The sequence below is a fragment of the Phoca vitulina genome, unplaced genomic scaffold (assembly GCF_004348235.1).
Source record: "Phoca vitulina isolate PV1807 unplaced genomic scaffold, GSC_HSeal_1.0 scaffold48, whole genome shotgun sequence".
NCBI lineage: Eukaryota > Metazoa > Chordata > Mammalia > Carnivora > Phocidae > Phoca > Phoca vitulina.
In genome coordinates this window covers 1,086,028-1,113,027 of record NW_022589751.1, presented here as the reverse complement: position 1 = coordinate 1,113,027, position 27,000 = coordinate 1,086,028, and the positions used below count along the sequence as shown (strand labels likewise).

The window sequence follows — 27,000 nt, the reverse complement described above, 5'->3', positions numbered from 1 at the left end:
AGATTTTCAAGGGCCCCCTATTCTCCCTCCCTGCTCCCCTTTCCGCCCAGTCTTTAATTTCACCTGTTCCTAGCTCTTTACTTACTATAGAATGGACTCTCAGATGCTTCTGGCAAACTCTGTGTTATTAGGATGGGATGACGCTTTGTTATTAGATTGCATTTTATTATTTCCTTCAGCTCAACGTGTACCTGATTGATATTGGAGGGCTCTCCCTGTGGGTTGAGATTGAAAGATGCTGCAAATGATGTTTATTATTTGTGTGGGCCCTGCTTCCGTGCAGCCAGGTGAGAGACACTGTGCCGGGCAGGCTGAAGGGCAGGCTGAAGGACAGGCTGGCGTTACCTGCTAGAGCCTTCAAAACCTAGAGCTGCTTTTGTTTGCTGCATAGAAGGGCCAGAAGCAGCTGCTGTTCTGTTGACTTCAGATGCCTGTTTGGACGAGGAGATCAGTAGGCATTTAGGACGGCTATCCTGGCCTCTTCACACAGCGGGTCTAGTTTACCATCACCTCCTGGGGAAATAGGTATGATTTTCTTTTGGCCAGTTTTCTATACAATGTCATGTCATAGAAGACACGGCTTCCACTAGAGGTCAAGTCTCAAAGTACACTGGCACCTCAATTGTTAACTAGCCTTTAACAGAGTATGAGTGGATTGCACAAGCTTTTATTTCTGAGCAGAGTGTGGGAGGCGTGATGCCAGCCTGCCCGGCGGGAAGCTCTCCAGGGCCGAGAGATCCCTAGACCCTCACTAATAATTCCACGCACTGCCAGTGTAGCGACTCTCATTGTCTTAGCGAGCCTACGTAGAATAGTCAAATGGAACAAAAACTGTTTTGGAGGCAAACCGTAATAAAACACATGTGAAAAGAAAAAGAAAGAAAAAGAAAAACCCCAAACCTCTTACCCCTAAATTCCCATGATATCATTTGAAATCTAGGGCTAAAACTTCATTTTTCTTTCTGTCCCTCTTGTTTCCAGTGTCCTGGGAAGAAGTCCAGAGCATCAAGCACCTTAACTCTGTGTGATTTAGGATGTGCTCATGCATGTAACACAGAGAACAGGGTTTTGAGTAAGAATTTAAGACACAGAAAAAAACCCAACTTGAATGTGGGCGTAGCCCACTGGCCACTTCCACTTGAAATCGAGCGTGCTTCCGAGAAGGCAAAGTGCTGGTTGGGAGCAGTGCTGAAGGACTTACCAAACTCCAAGTCTTTGATGTTACAGTGGAAGACAATTTCTTCGTTCACCATGAGTTCTACCACATTCCAGTCTTCTATCTTCACTAGGATGACCTTGTGTCCATCTCTGGTCAACACAGCTGCAAAAGATGGAGACGGATGTGGGTAACATGGGGACAGGCTCTAGATTAACCTGATGTGCAGATGTCTTCATGGATGGTGGCAGCTGACTTGTTCTCCGGTCGCCCCTGGCTTAACTCAGCTGCGCTGGTGGGTACCTACCTGGCGCTGGCCCAGATGTGCCCTCATCTTTGCTGGCAAGTGCAGCCAGGGACCTGAGCAATTCAGGTTTTGGTTACAATTTGCCTCAGACCCATAGGATGTGTGAAAAATATGAAATGTCTCTAGGAAGAGTTTTTGAACTTTTATCATAGAGATGATACTCAATGTTGGAAGGCATGTGGGGAATCCGGTGACTTCTTATCCCGCGGGTGGAAAAAGAAATGGGTCACCTTTCTGGAGGTAATTCGGCGGTACAGACCGAAAGCCTCGAAAGCCTCCAGAAAATGTAGAATTACAAAATGAACTAAACTCTGGCCCAGGAAATCGCACTTATAAGAAAGCCTCCTCAGGAAAAATAAGAAATTCAGGCAGACTTTTGTAACAAGATGTTCCTTTCTGCAGTATTACAATAGAAAATACTTTGAATAACCTACTGTCCTAATCAGAAGAGGATGGTCAAGCAAATGATGGTGGGTCCATATGATGAGGTTTTATTCAAACACTTCAAAAGATGTTTATGAATTTTTTAAATAGCAAGAAAAATATTTGTAACATAAGCAAGCAATCAGGGTGTATATATATAGTATCTATGAAAATATATCTTTAATACTAATTAAAATATGTATATGTAATAGGAAAAGAAAAGGAAACACTCAGTGGGTATATCTCTGTGGTAATAGTATGTGAAACCTCTTCCTCTTTATTCTTTCAGCATTTTCCAGATTTTCTATAATAATAAGAAACAAAATGCCTTTTTTTTTTTAAAGCTAATGAGCTAAACTTTGGAAGCTGCTTTTTGGTTCTCTAGAGATCAGCCATGGAAAAGTTTTAGATCTATCCTCTATTGTGGAAATCCAAAAATATATGCATTTAGGTGAAATGATGTGCATTGACCATCTTGGGGTTCTGTGTTCTCTAACACATCTCTCCTCAGTTTTCTTAATGTGTCCACCACGTAACATTGGTGGTAGAATCAGTGTGCTAAACCACCGTCTTGGATGGTCTTCATACATTGGTGAGAATTTTGGTTAAGATGGGAAGAGGAATCAGAGGAAGGTCATGTTTTGTTTTGTTTTTTTAAAGTCTTAGAATTTCAATCAGTCTTATGTGCAGAAAAGCAGACAGCTATGTCGGTTAATTGCATTTAATTACAGAGACAATTGCTGTTTTAAAATGTTGGCGTGTCCACTTCTTCATCTTTCAATCAGTTCAAGAACATCCAGCCCCAACTGTGAACATTTTAATTGCGTGATTTTAATTTCACTTCTGGAAAGGAACTTCAGAGAGTAACTCAGTGAGGATCTCCATTAACAAGATAGCGCTCCTCAGGCACCCAGTGGTGGCCCTAATTGACCCTGCATCAGCTAACGCCTCTCTCTACGGAACACCCACCTCTTCTTCTCTGGCATATTTATGTTATTGTATCCTGTTTAAGTGTCCTGTCTTAAACATCTTTGGAGGAAGGCACTCAGCTTGGACCAATGCCTTGTTTAAATGAAGCGGTCCATGCAGTTTGGGATGGCCAGTGGATCTGGGGATCAGACACTCTCCCAGCAGCACCCCTCAGGAGTGGGGACGTGTCGCCCGAGAGGGAAAAGCTGCAGGTGAGTGGGTGGGAGGCAATTTGGCCTCCAGGACCTTGGCTTTGCTTTGTCAGAAGATGCTCCTGGGAAATGGACTTCAATTTGATAGGAAGAAATCAGGAACAAACCAGCTTCTCCATTCCCACCCCATCTCTGGAGACGAGGTGTTGCCTCTATCCTACTCACACACAACACCCACTCTGTAAGGCCTGGGGGTTCTGGAGAGGAGGAGGCACGGGTTCTGTTTGGCCCCCCGTGACTGCAGTGTGAGTGAGGATGGGCTCTGCAGGGGGGGCCCCGGAGAAGCTGTGCACCGCGCGGCCCGCCACGGCGCTTTCCTTTCGCACAGGGCAGGGCCCCGTCTGACTGAGTCTCATGGGGCACCTGGGTTTGGGGTTTGCTTTATGACAACAGCAGTCCTCCTTCATGGTCAAGTGTATCTAAGAAACAGGACTCGATGCACCAAATAACCTACCCTATGGAAGTCGGTGGTGCCAAATAATGTGAGTCTGCCTCATACCTGAGCCAACGAAGCCCGACCGGAAGAAATCCTCTTAAGAGATTATATCACCCTTCACTTCACCTTCTGTATGGTTCGCAAAGCATGGGCTCTCGGGGCCTTTAAGGGCACATGTCTCCCTCACTGACCATAAACCACCCCACCCCCAAACCCAGTGCCCGGTGTTAAAACAGCTTGTTAAATAAATGAGCTCAATGTAATGGTGCTGGCTACCTCCAATGACTCTTTTGGACACTGAGCGAACTAAGTCAGAGTCCACATCCTATATTCATCCTCAGGACGCCTGTCCCCTTCTCATCTGTCCAGGCTGTGCTGAGCCCAGCTACAGGGTGGTCAGCGCGGGCTTAAGGGATCAAACTTGGAGAAGCACCAGAATTCCTGCGGCTCATCCAAATGCCACCTCTCTACATGGAGGCCCCATTTTTTCCTACGAGCTGCTATGGGGTTGTCTAGTCAAAGAAAGGTCAGATAAATAGACTCCATGCAACAAAGTCTTTCCAAAGGCAGTGGCTAAACTCCAGCATAAATCAACCAGAAGCTGTAAGGCCACCCACAGAATGCCTGCCTCTTTGAAGTGGCACCTCATTCTTCAAGGGGGATCTGGGTAAAATGAAGGGACACGGAAAAGCCTCCCTCTTCTCAGCACAGGCACCATCTGGGAGTGATTTAAACACAGCTAGCTCGGAAGTCACAGCAAACAGACAGGCAGGCATCTCCCCCTCCTCTGCTCGGCCCAGTTGCAGAGCTGATGACCATTAACATGTGCAGCTAATGCGGAGCTAGGGACGGGAGAACGGCACCGAGAGCATCTAAGCTAAATAAGGGCGGATCCTATCTTTCTGGGTTGGTTTCAATTCCTTTTCGTTCCTTTTAGCAGGTCATTTGGCAGACTTCATTCGGGACAGCAGACAAGGAGCTACGATGGCCAGGGAATTACTTTGGACTTGCTGTTAAGCATTAGATAGTTTAATTTCATCAATATTGAGGCCATAGTAGAGACATTTTTGCTGAACTATTATAATTTGTGGGTAATAAGGAATGAACAAACATTTTCAGATTCCTTAAGGCACGGTAAGTTCAGGAAAGATCAGGCATATTTCCAAAGTCAGCAGGGCTTCGGGACGTGCTAAAGGGCTATGATTTTCAAAGAAACGTACAGAACTGAGATGCGGATTTTACAGAGGAGGACCTGCAAATACACCACTCTGTGCTTGGTGTGATGGACTCTAAAGTGGTGGAGGGAGTGGGGGACAGGGAGAGGCGCAGATCCTTGCTTTTGTTAGCATCCTGGCATTTGTCAGCAGCCCTCAGGAAATGCTGGCTGCTGACATTATATGAATTATCATTCAGGGATACACAAACTAACTTTAAAAATCAACCACCTGCTGGTAGCTTGCAATGCTCTTCTCCTTCAACCATAAAAATTCTCCCCTTGATCTTCTCAAGATACTCCTTCCCCTCCCCTACTGTGGGAAGAGCTGCTTATGCTCTTGGCTTCCTCATCTCTCCCTGCTTTTCCACCTCCTGCAGATGGAGGCTTCAGCCCACCTTCTCTTGACCCTGTGCTCTCAGAGGTGGGGAACCATTAGCACACTCAGTGGCTCACTCAGTTCTCCCCGCCCCTCTTAGCAGATCGACACTCGGACTTATCTCCTTTCTTACTTCTTTAAAATACTTTCTGGGGCACCTGGGTGGCTCCGTCTGTTAAGCGTCTGCCTTCAGCTCAGGTCATGATCTCAGGGTCTTGGGATCAAGTTCTGCATCGGGCTCCCTGCTCGGCGGGAAGCCTGCTTCTCCCTCTGCTGCTCCCCCCTCCCTTCGTGCTCACTCTCTCTCCCTCTCTCTCTCTCTCAAAAATAAATAAAATCTTAAATAGATAAAGAAAGAAAGAAAAGAAAATACTTTTGCTGGTTAAAAAAAAACCCCAAACTATTTTGAACTCTAAAATTTTATCAGATTATAAATGTAATGCAGGCCCACGATTTTTTAAAAACCTTGAAATTATAGGACAAAAACTGTTAAATCACCATATTCATCCCTCTCCCCTTCTCTTTGTCATTTTCAATGGAAATGGGATCACAGTGTAGGTGGAATTCAGGAACACACCTTATTCCCTCACGGCTGTGTTGTGGTGATCCTGCCCTATCAATATACGTGGATCTGCTGCACTGCATTTCATGGGATGGATGGACTACAATTTATTTAAGCCAGTCCTTTCTCTGGTTGTTCTCAATTCTTCACTATCAGCAACAACATTGCAGAAAACATTCCTGGGCATGCCTCTGTGTACATGTGCGAGTATATATATGAAAGATATGAAAGAGACTGAACAATGGAGTAGCTGGGTTCTACAGTACATGGTTAAATTTTAAGACACGGTCAAGTTGCCCTCTGAAGTTTCTGTGCCATCTTGCCTTCTCATTGCAAGTCTTTAAGAACACTTTTTTCTATGTCGTTCATCAGCCATGAATTCATCTTTTTCTAGAAATGACTCCTACTTAACAGTTTGGTGCCCATTAGCCATTTTCTTCTTGAAATCCTCATCTCACTGGCCTCCTTTGCTCTGGGTTCTTTCCTACCTCTGCGCCCGTCAGAGGGGCCACTGCTGTTCACACCTTTCCTTGCTTTCTCCCCAAGTCTCACCTCCTGTGGATCCAGTGTTCAGCTCCATTCACGTTTATTTTAACTCATGTTTATTGACCCTTTAGATGTACCTAGCACAGGGACGCCTGGATGGCTCATTTGGTTGAGCGTCTGGCTCTTGGTTTCAGCTCAGGTCATGATCTCAGGGTCCTGGGTTTGAGCCCCACATCCGGCTCCCTGCTCAGTGGGGAGTCTGCTTCTCCCTCTCCCTCTCCTTTTCCCACTCCCCCTGCTTGTGCTCTCCCTCTCTCTCTCTGTCAAATAAATAAATAAAATCTTAAAAAAAAAAAAAAGGAAGGAATGGAGATAGGGAAGAGGGGCAGAGGGAGGTGTTGACATTTTCGATGGGGAAGGTCAAGGAGTGCCTGTGGATGAAGGTGACTTTTGAGAAACACCCAGGGGCTGTGAGAGAGCGAAGAGTGAGGACCAGGCAGGGATCTGGAGAAAGAGCATTCCAGGTGGAGCAATGGCCAAGCCCCAAGGCCAAAGTGCACCAGGGGTGTTCAAAGGCCAGTGAGGGGGCCAGTGTGGCTGCAGTGGAGTGAGTGAGGGGAAGGGATGGGTAGTGGTGGGGGAAATGAGGTCAGGGAGGACACTAGGAGCCTGGAAGGCCACTGTAAGCCTTTGGCTTCTCCCTTGGGTGAGCTGGGAGCCCCCAGGATGTTCTTGGAGGCACAGGGTGTGCTCTGACTCAAGTTTAAAGACATCACCTGGCTTTGGTGCTGAGAACGGACTGCAGGGGACGAGGGTGGCCACGGGGAGCTCAGGGAAGAGGTCAGGGCACTAGTCCAGGCAGGGAATGATGGTGGTGGCTGTGATGAGTGTGAGGCAAAGAGAGGACAGAAAGATGCCTGTGACATGAACAGACATTTCTGCAAAGACGACATACAAATGGCCAACAGACACATGAAAAACTGCTCCACATCACTCGGCATCAGGGAAATACAAATCAAAACCTCAATGAGATACCACCTCACACCAGTCAGAATGGCTAAAACTAACAAGTCAGGGAATGACAGATGTTGGTGAGGATGCGGAGAAAAGGGAGCCCTCCTACACTGTTGGTCGGAATGCAAGCTGGTGCAGCTACTCTAGAAAACAGTATGGAGGTTCCTCAAAAAGTTAAAAATAGAGCTACCCTATGACCTAGCAACTGCACTACTAGGTATTTATCCAAAGGATACAAACATAGTGATCCGAAGGGGCATATGCATCCCAATGTTTATAGCAGCAATGTCCACAATAGCCAAACCCAGAAAGAGCCCAGATGTCCATTGACAGATGAATGGATAAAGAAGATGTGGTGTATATATACAATAGAATATTACTCAGCCATCAAAAAGAATGAACTCTTGTCATTTGCAACAACCTGGATGGAACTAGAGGGGATTATGCTAAGTGAAATAAGTCAGTCAGGAAAGACAAACACCATATGATTTCACTCATATGTGGAATTTAAAAAACAAAACAGATGAACATAGGGGAAGGGAAGGAAAAATAAAATAAGATGAAAACAGACAGGAAGACAAACCATAAGACTCTTAATTCTAGGAAACAAACTGAGGGTCGCTGGAAGGGAGGTGGGTGGGGGGATGGGGTAACTTGGTGATGGGCATTAAGGAGGGCACGTGATGTACTGAGCACTGGATGTTATATGCAACTGATGAATCACTAAATTCTACCTCTGAAACTAATAATACACTATATGTTAACTAAATTGAATTTAAATAAAAAATAAAAAAAGAAAGATGCCTGTGAGCTTTTTGGCCTGAGTAACTGAAAGACTGGAGCTGTGTGCACTGAGGTGAGGAGAATGCAGGAGGGGTTGGGGGGGGCTGGGTATTAAGAGGTCAGTTTAGAGACTTTGGACATATTAGCCTGAGATGCCTACCAACCATCCCAGTGACAATGAGAGGTCCTGAGTGGAGAGATAAGTTTGGGAGTCATTAGCAGATATTGTTATTTAAAGTCACAACTACTGGGGCACTTGGGTGGCTCGGTTGGTTGAGCATCTGCCTTCGGCTTGGGTTGTGATCCCGGGGTCCTGGCATCGAGCCCCGAGTCGGGCTCTAAGCAGGGAGCCGCTTCTCCCTCACCCACTCCCCCTGTTTGTGCTGTCTCACTCTCTGTCAAATAAATAAATAAATAAATAAAATCTTAAAAAAAAAATAAAGTCACAACTACTTCTGACTCAAGTAGTCTTTAGTAGTCAGGTAGTTTTCTTTGTCTTTCCCCTGAACTTCAGAACTTAATTTCTAAGCTCTTAATATTTCTTAATAATTTGTTTTCTCTCACTTCCCCTCCCCAAATCTCTTCTTTCAGAATTGACCTCTTAAGGCACATCCTTAATCTCATTCTTTAGCTCAAGAAATGTTGCTGGCTCCCTGTTGTCAAGGGTAAAACAGGCCTGACTCTCTCGTTGCATAACATCCTCCAGCCTGACCCAGCTGCTTGCTGCTCCCCAGCATGCCCCACGCTGCTCCCTCCTCCCCTTCCTAGTAACCCCCCTGCCCTGAAGTAGTAAGACTAATGCTTGTTGAGCATTTACTATGTGCAGGAATGATATTCGTGACTGTGTGCATTTTCCCATTGGAATCTCACATCAGTGAGGTAGGAATCTGCTCCCATTTTACCAGTAGGTAAACTGAGGCTCAGAAAGGTAAAATAACTTGATCTTGACTTTAGCCACACAGCTACTAAATGGTGAAGACGAATTCAAAAGGAGATTGGTTGGACTTCAGAGTCCTTGTGCTTAATCTCTGCTTACCAGCAGTGCCAAGAAAGCAAGTAGGAGACAAGTGACCAGAGGTGATCAGTTGAGTCAATGGGATTTGTGTGCAAACTATATGGGAAGTCCCCCTCCCCCCACCTCAATACTTGTAAATTGTGCGCTATAACAAATGCTTATTTATGCATTCTCCTTTACTATAATTCTTGGTATGGAAATGATCTAGTTGAACTCTATACAGTCATGCAGATTATGGCAGCAGCAAGAAACATAATTAAAAAGGGTCTGCAGACAGCGGCAAAATGGTGGAGTAGGCACTCCAAACTCCCGTTTCTCCACAGAGAAGTTAAAAAAAACCACCAGAAACTGTGAGAACCCACTTTGTCAGAACTCTGGAAAATAGTCAAAGTTGGCAAAAGAGTAAATGCTGAGTCAAGACAAAGGCAACTTGAAAGTGGTAAGAAAGCTTTGTGACCTCTTAACTTGCCCTTGCCCCACCTCCTCCCCGGCTTGCTGGCAGCCTTGAAGATGGCAGCCCCTGTCCCCTGTGTGGGCCCTGGTTCCTGAGTCTAGAGGGAGCAGAGCACACCTTGTTTGCAAATTCCTGTGTTTGTCTCTGCTGCCCTGTCTGGGGGCTACCTCAAGGACTGGCACGAGGCCCTTGTCTCTGTTTCACCTGATGCAGAATGCACACAGGGTGGAAAAGCCGTGGGCAGCACGCGGGCAAATGAAAAATACATAGCTGTCTGGGCAAAAGACTGTTGAGACATACAACGAACCTCATGAAGCCTGAGAGAGAAAGCTGGCGAGAAGGTTTCGTTGGGACATTAGAGCATTTTAAAGCACTGAAGACTCAGTCCTGGGCTCTCTTCTCTTTCTGTATGTCGTCCCCAAGTCCATGACTCAGACCTTTCTATCTCTAGCTCAGACTTTTTCTCTGAACTCCAGAACTGCCGAGCTAACTCAGTACCTCCATCTATGTAGCCAAAAACACATGGAGTTTAAGATGGCCGAAAAGGAACATGGTCCTCCAAATTCCGGTCCCTCTGTCTGGCATGATTTTCTTCTCTTTACCTAGTTATTTTCTCCTTGCTCTTTAAAACTCAACTCAAGTAAAATTCTAGTGAATAAACCTTTCCAGATCTCCCGCTCTCCCCTCCAATTATGGCCAGTGGCGGGTCCCACTATGCTTATGTTCCTCTGTTGGAGGCCCAGGCACAACTGTCAACTAGTAGTCAGCAATGAGAAGGTCACTTGAAGGACACCTATCTTTGTTCCCCAGCGTGTCTCCAGTACCTGGAAGAGTGTCCAACACACATTAGGTGCTCAGGAAAAGTTTGTTGCCTGATTGAATGCTGAAGGTATAGACTCTCCACCATTTTCCAGCCATATGACCTTGGAAAAGTCACTTAATGTTCTTGATCTTCAGTTTTCCAATGCCTAAAGCAGGGTATGTAATCCCTCCTATCCAAATAACTTGTGTAAATTGCCTGGTCCCCCGTGGGAAGATTTTCTGGAGGTTACGGACTTGGTCAGGGTCTGAGGAAGGAAGGAGGTAGAGGCAGAGAGCACAGCCTGCACTGGTGTTCAGAGGCTGGGGTGCACCTGGGCACATGGAGTTGAGTGGCCTCCGACGCTCGGCTGCCCACCTTGCAGGCCCTCTAGGCGGAAGGTGCGGTACTCCACAGACAGGCCGACTGCACTGTATGGCCCGTAGCGAACGATGACCACCGCGTCCTTCGGCATGGCCGGCCGCTAGCACGGGCTAAAGCGCAACACACGCTGCTAGGCAACAGCTCTGCAGGCCCTTGGGAGTGGGTGTGGCCACGTGGGGGTGGGCGGGGCCAGGGCGGGTAGGGGTGGGACCTGAGGGTCCTTGCCCCATGTCCCATGCTGGGTACCTGCGTGGGAGCCCGGGATGAGGAACGTCCCTTTCTGGATATCTGCACCACCACCTCTGGGGTATAAGAAAGGTGTGGTGGTAGTCAGAGGCGACTTGCCTTCTCACCCTGCCAGGTGAACGGGGGATTTCTGCTGGTGTGGCAAGTGTTAATGATAAATAACAGTAGCCAATATTTATAGCCGGTTACAGAAAGTATGTGTCAGGTGACTTGCTAAGCACTTTCCATATATTATCTCATTTAATCATTTTACCATCCTTATGAAGTAGGTTGTATTTTCTAATTTTGTATTTACAAAACTGAGGTTCAGAAGGGGCCAAGTAACCTTCCCAGGCAAGCCAGGGGTGGAGGAGGCTGGAAACCCTTGTAAGGTGCCTGTCTATAGGTTTCTTTTTATTTATCTTGCCTGGGATTTGTTGAGATACTTGAAACTGAATTTAAGTCCTTCATCTGTTTTTGGAAAAATGTGGGTCATTATCTCTTCTCATATTGCTTCTGGTTCCACTTTCTCACCTTTCAGGGACTTCAGTTAAATATATGTTATACCTTCTGATCGTATTCTTTACATCTCTTTTCTTCTGTGTTTTTCTCTTTTCATTCTTCTTTTGGATTATATGTATATATGTGTTCATACATCATTCATTTTTACTGATAATCCAGTTTGCTAATTTTCTCTGTAGCCATGTCTTAACTGCTATTAAAGTCATCAATATGGTTGGTTTTTTTCAGTTATTTATTTCTTTAATTCTAGAATTTTAGTTTGATCCTTTTTCAAATCTGCTGTGCCACTTTTTACAGTTCTCAGTTTCTTGCCAAGTTTTTTAGGTTTGAGGTTATCTTCTTGATCATAGTAAAGATACTTATTTTGTAGTCTGTGTTTGAGAATTCCACTATCTGGAGACCCCGCGTGTCTGTTTCTGTTGTAATTTCTGCTGGTGTCTGCTTATTTTGTCTAGAGTTCTTGGTTTACTTTAATTGTGTACTGGATATTTTTTAGAAAAATTATTTGTAGGAAAAATTTGAGGCCAAGGGTGAAGTTATCTTCCTCTATAGAGGTGGTAGTCAGTTATTTTTTGTTTTTTTGTTTTTTCACTGCTTGCCGGTTCCTGGTAACACCAGCAACCCAAGATCATCTTCATACAATTTCAGGCTTGAGATTATCTGAGCCATCCAGATGGCTTGAAACTGGGCTGCAGGCCATGTGGAGGTTGGTTCATTTATATTTTATCCTCATTCCTGCCCCAAAGAGGGTGGTAGCTTGCCAGGATTCCCCCTGGGCAGTGTTGGACTCCAACTTTTGTATGCCTAACTGCAAAGACTCAAAAATTGCATCTCATCTTCTAGGTTGCCTAGTCAAGATCACTAAATAGCCCCAGAGTAAAAGCATCTCCAGTGCTATGCTGATCTTGATCTAGTAAGCTCTTTTATGATTTTAAGAAGATTTAAAAATATATATATGCCAGGGGCACCGGGGTGGCTCAGTTGGTTGAGCATCTGCTTCTTGGTTTCAGCTCAGGTCATGATCTCAGGGTCGTGGCATTGAGCCTCATGTTGGGCTCCATGCTCAGTGAGGAGTCTGCTTGAGATTCTCTCCTTCCCTCTCCATCTGCCTCTTCCCCTGCTCCCTCTCTCTCTCTCAAATAAATAAATAAATAAACAAATAAATCTTTAAAAAATATACATATATGCCAGATTTTTAAAGCCTTCTGTAGGAAGCTTTGTCTGAATTAACTAGTCTACTATTATCAGAGGCAGAAGATTCCCTGTTGAGAGTTTTGCTGGAGTTACATTGAATCTAGAGATCAATTTGGGGAAAATTAACATCTTTCTAAGGCCTTCATATTCATTAGCTTGAAATACCTCTCCTTTATTTAGATCTTCTTTCAATACATTGATATCTGTATTATAATTATAATGTAATTATCTGTATATAGATCTTATGTCTTTTGTTAGATTTATTGCTAGGTTCTATTATAAATCACATATTTTGTATTGTGATTTTATTGTTTGTTACTGGTGTATAAAATAAAATTGACTTTTATATTTTGATTTTATATAAGCAACCTTGATCTTTTTAATTGATTTGTTAATTTATTTACAGATTCTTTTGGATTTTCTATATGGACAATCACAAGCAATTGATTGTGATCATCTGCAAATGATGATAGCTTTTTTCTTTTATTAAGCCTTTCTTTCTTTTTCTTCTTATTTTATTGCACAAACTAGAACCTCTAGTGCAATGATGAATAGAAGTGGAAATAGTGCATATCCTCTCTTTATTCTACATTTCCCTTTTTAGGATGATGTATATTGTATGTTTTATGTAGATGTTCTATGTCAAGCTAATTTCTTTTCTACTTCCTTTTACAATGGGTTTTAAAAAAATTATGAATGCCTGTTGAATTTTACTGAATGCATTTTAATGATCTATTAGAGTGGTCCTATATTTTTATTCTTTAAGCTGTTCATGAGTAAATAACATTTAGCTATTTTCTTTTTTTTTTAAGTTTTTATTTTAATTTCAGTTGCTTAACATACAGTGTCATATTAGTTTCAGGTATACAATATAGTGGTTCAACACTTCCATACATCACCCGGTGTTCATCATCTAATATTAAACTACCTTGCATTCTTGGATAAACCTGAGTGGGTCATGGGTGTATTATCTTTTTTATATACTGTTAGAATTTGTTTGCTACTGTTTCATTTAGGATTTCTAGATATTTATGCATGAAGAAAATGGACCTTTAGTTTTTCGTTATTGGATATCCAAGTCTGGTTTGGATATTAAAGTTATACTACCTTCAAAGAATAATAAATAAGGGAGTATATAAAAAGAGGGAATATCCCCTTATTGATTTTATATACAATTGAAAGACCACTTTGAATGTTTGCTAGGACATGTCTCCAGTATTTTACGTCCTCCTCCCTACTTTCTTTTCTAAGTGGGAAGATTTTAAATTACTGTCTCAGTTCATTTAAGATTTATAAGGTTGTCCAGAAATTTTATTTATTCTTTCATTAGTTTTAGAAAGTTATATTTTCCTAGAATTTTTATCTAAGTTTTCAACTTTACTGGCATAAAGTAGTTGATGTATTTTCTGGTTATCGTTATGGTATCTACTGTAGCCGTAGCAACCTTTTATTCATTATATTATTTATTTCTGAATTTCTCTTTTTTTTTTATTGGTTTTACCAGAGACTTGTCTATTTTGTTATTCTTTTCAAAGAACCAACTTTAAAAAATATTTATCACATTATATTTTAATTATGAGTTTATCAGTATCCCATTAGATTGGGGGCTCCTTGAAAGCCAGAGACTGTTGCATTCATTTTGCCGTGAAGTATGTAACAAATTATTTGCTAAAAGAATAATGAACAATATTTCTATTCAAATCGTATGTATTTATCCATAATTTCTGAGTGTTAAATCTCCAAATATTCTATAAGCTGATTTAAAATACTTAAATTCGAGGGGCGCCTGGGTGGCTCACTCGTTAAGCGTCTGCCTTCGGCTCGGGTTGTGATCCTGGTGTCCTGGGATGGAGCCCTGCATTGGGCTCCCTGCTCGGCGGGAGGCCTGCTTCTCCCTCTCCTACTCTCCCTGCTTGTGTTCCCTCTCTCTCGCTGTCTCTCTCTGTCAAATAAATAAATAAAACTTTAAAAAAAAAATACTCAAATTCGGGCGCCTGGGTGGCTCAGTCTTTAAGCGTCTGCCTTCGGCTCAGGTCATGATCCTGGAGTCCTGGGATCGAGCCCGCCTCAGGTTCCCTGCTCTGCAGGAAACCTGCTTCTCCCTCTCCCTCTGACCCTCCTCCTTGCTTGTGTTCCTTCTCTCCCTGTGTCTCTTTCTGTCAAATAAATAAAATCTTTAAAAAAAAAAACAACAAACGATGTTCTAAAAATAAATAAATAAATAAAATACTCAAATTCAAAGAAGAAACTTATACCAAAGCTTTGTTTTAGCCTGTGTTAAATCATCTTTAACATTTGTAGCTTTGAGGCAGTCTATTATAAAAAGCTGGCACTCGTATACCTAAACTAAGAAGAACTTAAAATTCATCACACACTTACTTCAATTTTTAGCTTGACCTTCTTGTAAATCTTTAGCTTCATTGATTTGGGCTGCTATATAAGGAGATCCTCCCTTGTCTGGGTGATTTAAAAGCATAATTCATCAGTGAACATCTCCTATTTTTCCTTTATTGGCAGTAGGACTTACGCCTAGTATTTTTTTTTAATTTTTTTTAAAGATTTTATTTATTTATTTGACAGACAGAGAGATAGAGAGAGAGATCACAAGAAGGCAGAGTGGCAGGCAGAGGCAGAAGGAGAAGCAGGTTCCCCACTGAGCAAGGAGCCCGATGTGGGACTCGATTCTAGGACCCTGGGATCATGACCTGAGCCGAAGGCAGACCCTTACCCGACTGGTCACCCAGGCATAACTAGCTTACGCCTAGTATTAATGCTCCTTCTCATTTTGTCATTTTGGGTTCAAACACATCTCTATTATAGCCACCACTGGAGGCAGATTTGGGTAGATTTTGAAAAACTAGTTTTACTTGAGGCTCCATATGTTTCACGGCTTGCCAGACATAATGGTCTCAAATCCTACAGCAGCAATGGTCATTCCAACGGTTACCACTGTACTGGCCCTGACTCTGGCTCGGCTCCCCAGCCTCCACCGAGTGTGTGGTCAAAGAACCCACTTTTCCTTTGGTTAGCTTCTCAGTTACTTTTTGTTTTCTCCTTCATTAATAGTTGTCTTACCTTTGTTACTTTCTTTGAGTTTACTGTTCCTTCTATTTTCCTTGAGTTTACTGTCTGACTCTTTTTCTTACTTTGTAATTTACACTTAGCTCATCAATTTTCAGTCTTGCTTCTTTTCTGATGTAAGTATTTTAAGGTAAAAATTTTCCTCAAAGCATCAGTTTTGCTGTATTCCGGAGGTTTTGATATACGGTATCTTTATTATCATTTTGATCGAAGTATTTCTAAATTTCCATTATTATTTCTTCTTTGACCCAAGAATTTTAGAATAACATATTTCTTTGATTCTGGAATATTCCTAATGATTTCCTCTTTGAATAGTGCTTTCCCCCATTCTCTCTAATCTCTTCTTCCTGAACTTCTACATGTATCTTCCCTGTATTTTTATTTCTTTATAATGTTAAACAGACCGATTTTACAGCTTCTCTCTGACTCATCTATTCTCTCCGGTCTTTGTGTTACTGATTCTCCTGTTTGTTTTATCTGCTGCTTTCCCTCCTGTGCTCCAGTGAGCCATTTGTATTTTCTGACTGTGAGCTCATCTTTAATAGAGTGTTTTCTCTGTCTGGATGTTTGGTGTTTCCAGGGTTGTGGAAAGTGGTGGTTTGGGATTTGATTCTGCTGTGGCCCTTTGGATCTTACTGACCCAGGAAATAAAAAAAAAAAAAAATTATTGGCTTAGAATTCTTGCTTTACAAATAAGTTGTATAAACTCAGACTGCACATCTACAAATGGCACAAATTTTTTTTCTCTTGATTTGGTTTTTTTTTTATTATGTTATGTTAATCACCATACATTACATCTTTAGTTTTTGAGGTAGTGTTCCATGATTCATTGTTTGTGCATAACACCCAGTGCTCCATGCAGAACGTGCCCTCTTTAATACCCATCAAGGCTAACCCATCCCCCCTCCCCCCTCCCCTCTAGAACCCTCAGTTTGTTTCTCAGTGTCCATAGTCTCTCACGGTTCATCTCCCCTCCAATCCCCCCCTTCATTCTTTCCTTCCTGCTATCTTCTTCTTCTTCTTCTTCTTCTTTTTTTTTTAACATATAATGTATTATACAAATGGCACAAATTTATAAATTTGTTCCTCAATGCTCCCCTGGGCTGATGGGAAGAGTTTTTCTAGTTTTTTTTTTTTTTTTTTTTTTTTTTTTTTAAGGATTGGGACACCTCTATGAGGTTCTGGTTTTGTGCAGAGTTTAGCTCTATCTCCCACCTTGCAGGGGCTGAGGTCATGTTCTCTCAACTTGCAGGGGTGGTAAATCCTGCTGTCAGCCACTGGAGTTGTGTCTGGTCTGACACAACTTTAGCTCCTGCTCACTGCTCTGTTTTGGACATTCTTCTTTTTTCTGTAATGTGAAGATTTATTTTCTTTCTTTTGAACTTGATTATATAGTTAAAAAAATTTTCTCTTTGTGCATATGTTTTTATAGGTGGAGGGGACCCTTCTGCATCCGTTCAGTCTCCCATTTTGCTGCTCCTTAATATAAGAAATAGAGATCAAGGACAGAACTCTGGGTGTCCAATGACATATGAGGGACAGAAATAGGAAGTGAAATCCCACAAGGAGATGGAAGAAACAGTAGGAATAGAACAAGGAGAGAGCTGGTCTTTAGGAAACAGGGAGAACAGCTTTTAGAAAGGTCCTCTTGTGTGATGTGAGGCCAGCTTTTCCCAGGGATGGCTTATTGTTCATCCTGCAGACTCGAGAGGCCTCTTTGGAAGGAAAACTCAGAGAAATATAAAAGGAGGGAGATCGGCTGAATTTATAAAGGGAATGCAAGGCACTGGTTCTCCCCCACTACCAAGGAGAACTGCTTAGGATTAATTTGGGAACTTCTGGATGTTTGTGTGGGAGGGACTCTTCTCTGGGAGGGACTCTTCTCCACCTTTTTGGCTAAATGTGCCAACATCCACCCCACAGGACTTCCAGAGACAACTAGGAGGGGTTGCATTATTTTGTATGTTGGGGGCTGGCTTACCTGTTTGTACCCTTCTCTGTCTATTGTCTTCATTTTGTTATTTTAGGGCCACGTGTGATATACGTGATAAATAAGAGTAAACCCGCATTACTTGGATCTTGTTCCTTCCTAACTCCACCATTCCTCCTGGAATATTCTTAGCCATTATCTTTTTGGATAATGCCTCTTCTGCATCCCAGTGACACAAATTCATACACTTTAAGGTTCCTTTTAGGCTCTGATTGGAAAGCATTTGGGCTTCCATTTGGAGGAACCTCGGTTCCGGTTCTATGGATTTTTATGGCTGCAGAGGGAGTCTTGCAGCTGGAATGTATCTTTGGACTGTGTGGAGTGAAGCAGCCTGTGTGCAGGGACCTGAGTCTGCAGTAAGACGCTTTGACATCACTTTCTAAGTTTTCAAACAAGGATCATCTATGTCAGCTCACCACAACCCTGGAAGTGGGTGGTGCTGATATCAACATCCTCATTTTACAGATGAAGAAATAGGGCTAGAGAGGTGAAGTTAGAGATCCCCAAAGTTAGAGACAGAACTGGATTTATTGTCCAGACAGCCCATCTCTGAGCCTGGTGCTTTTCCCTCCGCTCCATTCCCTCTATGCATGTTTGTGCAGGCCGACCTGATCACAAACAGCCTGTGAAGCCTCTCTGCCCCTCACCCTTTCCCCATGCCACACACGAGGAGAGACTTAATTCCTTCCTCCCTTTCCCTCCTGTCCCCTGTATCTTTCAGACATCCACCATTGCTGCCGACAGACCTCAGACAATGCCAAACGAATCGTTGGCCCGGTTCACAGAACTTATAACAAAATCTGTATACCATTTCTATTTAGAAACAATGGCTACCACCATCTTTCTTGGCATTACTTTTTATTGAATACGGACTTACGGTCTTTAGATATTTTGAATATAGTGCTTTCGATATACAGTTCTTTAGTCATACATATATTTCTTTAAAGCACAAAACTATAACTTAAAATTGGAAGGCTATAAATACACATGTATATATTGCCATAAATCTAGAACAATTTTATAAAAATAGAACTCAAATGTCAACTTTATATATTTTGGCAACTTAGCAGTATTGTAAGGTGGCCAAAAGCATGTTTATTATGCATCACTGCCCCAAAGTGACTGTCTCCAGGTTTCATTTTCCATCTCTTTGGGAACACTTGGAACAGTCTCCATTACCAGGATCCCCCCCCGAGATGCTCATGGCCATGGCTCAGCATTGCCTTTGCATAAAGACTCAGTGCATCCACCTGTTCTTGGAGGGGGAAGACCAGCTTCCAGATTCTTCCTCAGAAAGAGGAGGTGTTCCCTCCTGCCAAATGCACACAATCCTACACTTCTTGAAGCCCTCACAGTGTATGGTTGATATCTGAATATACAGAGTCAGTTTCCTTTCCCCTATGCTCAGAGAATGATACATGTGAGTTTGGTTCTTTCAAATCAGTGTAAAAATTTCAAAACAAATTCACTTGAACAGGGCCCGCTGGGGTAACATCATCCTGATGGTGGACACCAGTGTCCCCACCTGCTTGTGCAGGGCCCTTTACACATGTGCTCTACAATCCTCACAGCCTTGCAAGGTCAGGACATTCTTGTCCCCATTTGATGATGGAGGGAATTGAGTCTCTGGCATTTAAGTCTCTTGGTTAAGGTCCATGGGGTTACCTGACCTCCAAACCAGAGCTCTCTGTCTGCCCAGAAATCCATGAAGGAAACCAGAAGAGAACTCAGATCTGTACTGTGGTCATTTGAAGAGACAAGTGGCTTTGGGTCAACTTACAGCAGGGGGACAGCAGTCCCCCAGATATTCCCAAGACTCCTGGGCTGCAACTTCCCAAGGGGGCCGGAAGGAGGACATCTGTGGAAGGAGTATGGACCTAGAGACCAATGATTTTGAAGGGCAGTGCCAGGATCTCCCAGATCATCCAACAGAAACCCTCAATCTAAAACCAGGGCTCAAGGAATTTACTGCTTGGGCCTGTTTGTGTTTTCAAAGAACTGAGCAAAGTTCATAACGCCAGCTGCCCCCATCTCAGCCCTTCCTTCAGTAGAGGTCAAAGTGCAGAAAGCTTGCACAGTGGCCCAGAGGGACCTGTGCAGGGTCCCCGGGCCAGAGTGCAGTGCAAGTGGGGCGAGGGGGCTTTGTCAGGACTCCCCTGCAGGTTGCACAGCAGAACTCAGTGGCGAGAGTCAAGTTCTGTACCTCCTCTGGACAGAGACAGGCTGTCTCAGCTATTTGCAGTTTTGATTTTCTGGTTGCTTTCCCACTCCTTTGCCTTTTTAGATTTACCATAAAAATATTCCCCAATGGGAAGTGCTTTTCATATCTCTTTGATGATCACAACCTCTCAGGACAAACTTAACTTTGGCTCTGTGCACGGCCTGCCCCTCCAACAGGGCTGACCCTGGACATAGCTATTCCCTCCTCCTGGCCCTGCTCCCCACCAGCCATCTCCACAAACCTGCTCCCCCTCCCCTCTGCCAGGCCAGGGAGAGCCCTGCTCTGCGCTTGTCCACATGGGGTTTAGTTAGAATCCCTAGATAACATCCTCCACCTGCTATCCACAGGTGTCCTGCTTGGGCCACTGAGATCATTTTCTGAAATTAATGTCACAGTGGCTTTCTTAGAAGCCTCTCTTAAGAATGAATAAAACAAAACAAATAAGCAACAACGACAGAAAATCCCCAAAGCAACCCTCTCTCTTCTCCTCTAGAAGGCAGATCACCTATAAGGGGTATGATTCCCGTGAAGGGGAGTGGGGAAACAACCAGAAGAAATGCGAGTGGCAGGATTCTTGGGGAAGTGGACTGGTCCTCCCTCCATCCCTGCTGCTTGGCGGGCATTGTGCTGTTTACTCATCCTGGACTGTCGCTGATGCCCCCTGGGAGGCCAGGCAACACGATGCCCGCGCAATGGTAGATGATTCTTTTTCCACCCTCTCAGAAGAGCAGGACCAGATTTTCCTGAACTCAATGGAAGCCTGCTCCTGGGAGATGAAAGGAGAAATGTGTTTTGGGGCCTGGTCACTGTATTTTAAATTAACTGTGTGTGTGTGTGTGTGTGTGTGTGTGTGTGTGTGTATGTGGAGGGGACGGGGTGTTTGCAGCCCTGTACGGCTCGGTGCAGGCCATCCTGAATGTCATGATCACACTGCTTCAGATCTGAAAGCAATGCCCCCTACTCCTCCCCCAAAGACAAGAGGTATTGACCTGGGGTTAGCCTCTTTCTTTGTGATTCATGTAGGTACACTGCGTGTAATAGGGTGACTCATTCTTTTGTTGGGCAAAACATCACCTGGACACACTAGGTCCCGCTAGAGAAGCAAACACCCCCATTAAGCTTCTGAGGCCGTGGAGGGAAGGTGGTGTAGACTTGCCCACCTCCCCAAGGCTACCTCAGAGCCAGGCCGGGCTTACTTCCCAGTACACAGGCCAGAGGGCAGCTTGGCAAATAAGGACAATCCCCATGCCTAATGAGGGACACTTTCCTCCTCATGCTCCTGCTTTGCATGATGCCTCCGTGTGGTCTCTGGGTTGGGCCCTGAGGACGGGAGCTACCGAAAGCTAGGGAGAGGGTTGGGAGTAGGGGTTTGGCAGGGTCTGGCGGCAGCAGAATGCTGGGTTTGGGGAGGTGGAACCTAGTGGCAGGAGTCAAGGTTGGTGTCCCTCGATGGGCCTTGTTGCTTTTTCTTTTGCTGCCAGTGGCCTGCCCACTGTAGACTGTGGCGGACTGCAGAGGCCCCTCATTTCAGTGAGGCTTTCTTCCACTGCTTTCGCAAACTTGGTAGAAGAGGTTTCTTTGCAGCCATGAAAGCTGGAGATGCAGAAAAGAACGCTCTCTGGCTGGGGGTTGTAGCAGGCCCCGTACCCGTCGGGTACCACAGGACCATAGCAGCAAAACATCTCCATGGTTGTGGGCACCTGGAGGAGAGGACAGGTCAGAAGCTGCTGATTCTGAAAAGTAACCTGTGGACTTGCTAGAATACGGGGCGTTTCAACAACCCCGAGGCCTCGAGAGGATATTTACTTCTCTGTTTTCCACCTGGGTGTCTGACTGAATTAACCAAATGAACCAGTAGCTTCAGCATGGATGGCCACAGCCAGAGTCATCAAGACAAACCCATCTAACTGCAACGATATCCAAAGAAGAGGGTCCATAAGCCACTCCCTGGTGGGAAATCTGCTCTACTTGTGGAGTCAAAATCCCCCAGAGTGACCTGTGCTGGGTCTCAGGCTGAGTGTCTCCTTCAGCTGGGGGCTGTTTGAGGCACTGAGGCAATCACGGTAATTTACTGAATGCTACCCTGGTGGCACCCCACAGTTCGATGGCTTCCCAGAGGGAGTAATTTATGAACAGAAGGAAATCTGGCCTGTCTTCTCTGTCAATTTTCCCCACATCCTTAATTACTGTCAGGATTGCCTGGCTGGTCTGATTTTCTCCCCACAACCCGGCCATGCACAATTACCCAGCATTGGGCATTTCAAAGATTGCCATCAACTGGAGTCTTCCTTATGCACCTAATGCATTTTGAATTCAGAGCGCTGAGATTTTGTAACCAGGGTCACAAATCAGGAGAATGTGTCTCTGAAGGCATTCAAGCCATAAATGTTCATTTCCAGTTGGGAGAAAGAAAAAACACCAAACCACCACACCCCAAATTCACTTTCTTAGCTGGTCTTCAGGGGAAAAACAGAACACATTCTTGGGTAGTTGCAGGGTGGGGTTTGTTTTTAAACCCAAGGTTTCGGGCGCTGTGTAGTCGGGCCTTCAGAAATGACACTGGCCGTTTTAATGGGGCAGAACAAACCATTAGTCTTGTTAATAGAGTCACCTCATTGTCAGATAAATTTGCCGTGCAACAGCTGAAGGCCGTAAAACCGTTCCAGAGCACTTTTTGCCCATGGATGGTTTCCTGAAGAATTTATGTTGTTGTGCCCTGCCCTCGTTTACTCCCGTGTGTGCACTCACTGCCGTAATGACAACATCAAATTACTGAGTGGGCTTTTAGCCTCAAACACAGCTTGATCAGCCCCTCTCATTGCCCACGTCCAGCTCTTAGCAGAAGAGGCGGAGTTTTAGTCAACTGACGTTTGGGGGGTTCTTTTCTTTCCTAAACTGCTGCCCTTCTCGAGTGGATTTCGTTTCTTTTCTTTTTTTTTGAAGATTTTATTTACTTATTTGACAGAGACAGGCACAGCGAGAGAGGGAACACAAGCAGGGGGAGTGGGAGAGGGAGAAGCAGGCTTCCCGCCGAGCAGGGAGCCCGATGCAGGGCTCGATCCCAGGACCCTGGGATCATGACCTGAGCCGAAGGCAGACGTTTAACGACTGAGCCACCCAGGCGCCCCTCAAGTGGATTTCATTCTGTCTTTATCACAGAGGTCCTCCAACAGAACGGGCTTAGGGGATGCTGGGCTGGCCACTGATCGCCTGCTGTTGGTCGCGCAGCCCTTCGCAATATTGGCCGTGACCTGTTTGGAGGGCCTGGTCCGTGCCAGGCACTGAGCTAGGCTTTCTACCCAAATCGTCCCTTCTCGCTGAGCCAGGACTTCACTCTAGACCTGTCGGGCTTCAGAGCCTGTGGCCGGCACGGTGGAACGCCGCCCCGCAGATAACAGATTGAAAGGTGGTAAGCATAGTGGCTAGAGCACCAGTTCCCATCCAGTCCTCCTCCGCTAGGGTGGCGTTCACGAGTACACCCATTTAGATGGTGGGGAAACCAGCACTCTGAGCATTCAGGTCATTTTGCCAAAGGACATGCAGCTGGTAAGGAGCACCACTGGGACTTGCCTGACTCCAGCCAGTGGGCTGTAGTCACTGATCTACGCTAAGTGGCCTTTTAGAAAGCCCACTGGTTACACTAAGTGGCCCCTTGGGTGACAGCCACATTGTACCTGGCTGGTTGAGAGGACGAACCGGTTGCTCATCAGGTACGTTTCATCTGTGAACATCTCGGGCAGCTCCTTGCATGTGTCCCGGGCCAGCTCCCGCAGCGCCAGCAAGTGGTTGTCAATGGCCATCCCTGTTATGGCCTGGGTAGTTGGGGACAAAGAACAGGAAATGAGACAGGGGCTCCCGTGCCCTCCCCCCTTCTCTAGCCCGCAATGCTGATGGCCACTGCAAGGGCCCCAGCTTGCGCTTACCCAGTGCTTGCTGCGGACAACGTGCGTGGGTGGCCGCCCAGGACTGACCACTCTACCACTCAGCCTGTGTTCCACGGACCCTTTCTACGTGCACAGGGCCAGTCCAGAGCATGGACTAAAGTGAGCATGCCCACGTTAAAGGTCTGTGAGTCTGAGTATCCCCCGCCTCTCAACCCCAGCATGGTCATTGCTGACACACTGTGTATGACCCCTCTAAGTGGGAGGGGTGGGCTGGGCATCCCTAGTACTTTCTTAGGTAGATGAGGAGTCTGGGGGGCAGGGATAGGTGCTGGGCCCTGTCAGGGCATGGGGAAGGGTTTCCCCGGCTATCACTGGGCAGACTCTCACCACAACCAACACTTTATCCTCTAGCAGGAGTCCAAGGAATGAGCAATAGAGAACATTAGGGTCTGTTCCTAAATCTTGGTTGTTATTTCATGGGCTCAGGATCATTTCAAATAAACTGGATTTACAACCTAAGAAATTATTCTGAGACAGGAACTAGACATCTTAGCAGAGGCTCAGCTGATGTTTACAAGCGGAAAGCTTGTTCAATGAAGAAAGATTTTTTTCTTTTTATCACAAGATACTTGAACTCTTATCAAAGGCTAAGATAAGAGCAGTGGGGACTCCAGGATGTCTATGTAGGCAGAACTCAGAGGCGGTATGGCTGGAAGTGGGGCGGTGGGGCCAGGGTACCCATTTCATCTCCTCCCCACTCGAGGCTGCGTGTATAGCACACACACTGGTTTTGCTTGGATTACATGTTCATTTGGGGCAATTCTGGGAGTGGTGGAGACTTGGGGGCCACCTCCGGCCTATAGGAGTAACCTGTGGGTCCCCATCAGGGTAATTATAAAGCTTGGGAGGTTCACGCTTATGTAAGACGGCCGCTTAGCTGTTAAAGCCCCACATAGGAGGAAACCTCCATCACAATGGATTCTGTTCAAGTTTACAAGGCACGTTTTGGGATTTGACAGCGTTCTTTTTCAGTGGAGAATGAATGCATAAAGAAGATTCGGAGGCCCCAGTCTCTTCAGATACTCCTAATTATAGTCTGGAAGGACATGTTCTATAACCACAGCTCACTTTAGACGTGTCCCATTAGGACAGAGGGGAAGGACTCTGAGCCCATCGATGAAGTGGGTGGGCTGCTAGGTTCTCTGGTTACCTCTGTTTAATCTCTGATTTGTGTAGGTCTGTAGAAGCGGCTAGCTGCTCTATGCAGCAGCTACCCACCCGTCTTCACCACCTCCAGCTCACTGTAGCAACTGGGGTTGATTTAACAGATTGTTTGGATTAAGGCCACGAGTAGTCATGAGCAAAATGATTCATTGTTCAGTCTTTCATTCATTCAGGGAAGCTTACTTGAGCGCTCACTGTGTGCCCAGTGCTGCAGGGCGCTGGGGGCATGCGTGCTGTGAAGGAAAAGCCTAAGATGTTGTGAGAATCTGGGCGGGAGTGTCTGGACCACGCTTGCTCCTTCCCTGGGATGTCCTTTCTCCACTACCGCGACCAAATACAGCTGCCAGAGGCTGGAGCTCTCCTTGCTCCTTTCCCCTGGCCCTGACCCCGCACAGCCAACCAGGCACCGGATTTGCCTCAGAGCATTTTTATAGCTCTCTCCTTCTCACCCCCATCTCTTTTATTTAGCTGTTCTCATCAACTTAAAATAGTTAACACAGCTGAACCCTAAGGCAATGCTTTAGAGGATATTTTTCTAAATCTTTCATAAACATTTAAATTATTACCAAAGTCATATATTTATATAGCTTAAAATCCCGAAGAAGCTAAAGACGTCTGTCACTCTGCCAGGTCTGATTCCCACACCACAGAGGCAACCAATTTAGCTATTTAATTGTCTTAGTTCTAAATAACAGTCTTAGACCGCGTTCACTACATTTTTCAGCTCTATCTATATCTTCTTGCTATAGAAGATGAAACTTTGGCTCTTTCATACTCCTGCTCCCCAAATATTCTTCCATTCTCCCATCCTCTCATTAGAGTTACGTTTAACTCCTCATTGTTTGATCACTATTCAGTGTTGACATGATTATAATTATGTAAGTATTCACAGCTGAGTCTCGGGCTGTATCTTGAGATTTCCTTTCTTGTTCACCTTTTGTTTTCCTTGGAATTGGGATGATTTTTAAATGACTAAATTATGATTTTCCCCACTTGCTTAGCTTTCTATGTATCTATAACTAATTGATTCTTAAACTTTCAGCCAAAAGTGTAAAACTTTTCTTAATACACTCAAATAAATCAGATAATTTGTCAATTTCGTTCCACCTCTCACTTCTTGCTTCTCCTTTTTTTTTTAAGATTTTATTTATTTATTTGACAGAGAGAGAGAGAGAGCACACACAAGCAGGGGGAGTGGCAGGCAGAGGGAGAAGCAGGCTCCCTGCTGAGCAAGGACCCCGATGTGGGACTCGATCCCAGGACTTTGGGATCATGACCTGAGCCAAAGGCAGACCCTTTACTGCCTGAGCCACCCAGGTGCCCCCTCTTCTTGCTTCTCTGTGGACTGATTGTTCCTGTGTCTGCTGAACAGTTGTCAACTTGGGATCTCCTTTTACTGTCACCCTCTTTCTCTCTTTCTTGTGTTGAATCTTCTGATTTTTGGAGCCTACGACGTCTTTTATGTTTTAGCTGTTACTTTAGTAGTCTATATCCTCCAATAGTTTGACAAGAAAGAGAGCTTAATAAGTAAAACTTTTGAGAACTTGTCTGTCTGAAAATGTCTTTCTTCTGTCTTCAAAGTTGATGATTGTTTAGCTGGGTATGGAATATACATCACAAATTATTTTCCCTCAGAATTTGAAAGCATTTTTCCATTATCTTCCACCTTCCAGTGATGTTGTTGAGAAGTCCAATTACACTTTTATTCCTGATCTTTGTACTTGTTTTTTTTCCCTCTCTCTGAGATATTTTAGGATCTTCTCTTTGACCTTTGTGTTGTGAAATTTCCTTGGTATGAATGTTTTCATCTATTACATCTATAAGGTACATGGTGGGCTCTCTCAATGTGGAAGCTCATGTCCTTCAACTCTGAGAAATTTTCCTCAATTATTTTGTTGTTGTTCCCCTCCACCCCCCTTTTCTCTTTCTGGACATGTATTACTTGGGATTTTGGTTCTCCCGTACTGCACCCTTTTTTCTGTCCAATATTTCATTTCTTTGTTTTGTTGACATTTTGGGAAGATTATTTCAGCTTTATCTCCCAATCCCCCCATTGCATTTTTTCTA

The 27,000-nt window shown here is 44.6% G+C and overlaps 2 protein-coding genes and 1 pseudogene across 2 annotated transcripts in view; all 3 read right to left on the bottom strand.

Annotated features, from left to right (window-relative positions):
• Positions 1-263: 263 nt before the first annotated feature.
• CUNH10orf53 (chromosome unknown C10orf53 homolog) lies at positions 264-10,683 on the bottom strand. Its single transcript, XM_032432379.1, has 3 exons — positions 10,587-10,683; positions 1,202-1,321; positions 264-513 (listed from the first exon to the last, which is right to left on the bottom strand). The coding sequence occupies exons 1-3, from the start codon at positions 10,681-10,683 to the stop codon at positions 449-451; spliced, it is 282 nt and encodes a 93-aa protein (XP_032288270.1). The 3' UTR covers positions 264-448.
• A 4,230-nt stretch (positions 10,684-14,913) lies between these two features.
• Positions 14,914-16,849, bottom strand: LOC116649476 (annotated as a pseudogene).
• Positions 16,850-21,255: 4,406 nt separating this feature from the next.
• CHAT (choline O-acetyltransferase) overlaps positions 21,256-27,000 on the bottom strand; it is a 46,129-nt gene continuing 40,384 nt past the window's right edge. Inside the window, exons 13-14 of the mRNA XM_032432578.1 lie at positions 23,500-23,637; positions 21,256-21,525 (exon numbers count right to left, since the gene is read on the bottom strand). Coding sequence (XP_032288469.1) covers positions 21,256-21,525; positions 23,500-23,637 — 408 coding nt within the window. The remainder of the gene's footprint in view (positions 21,526-23,499; positions 23,638-27,000) is intronic.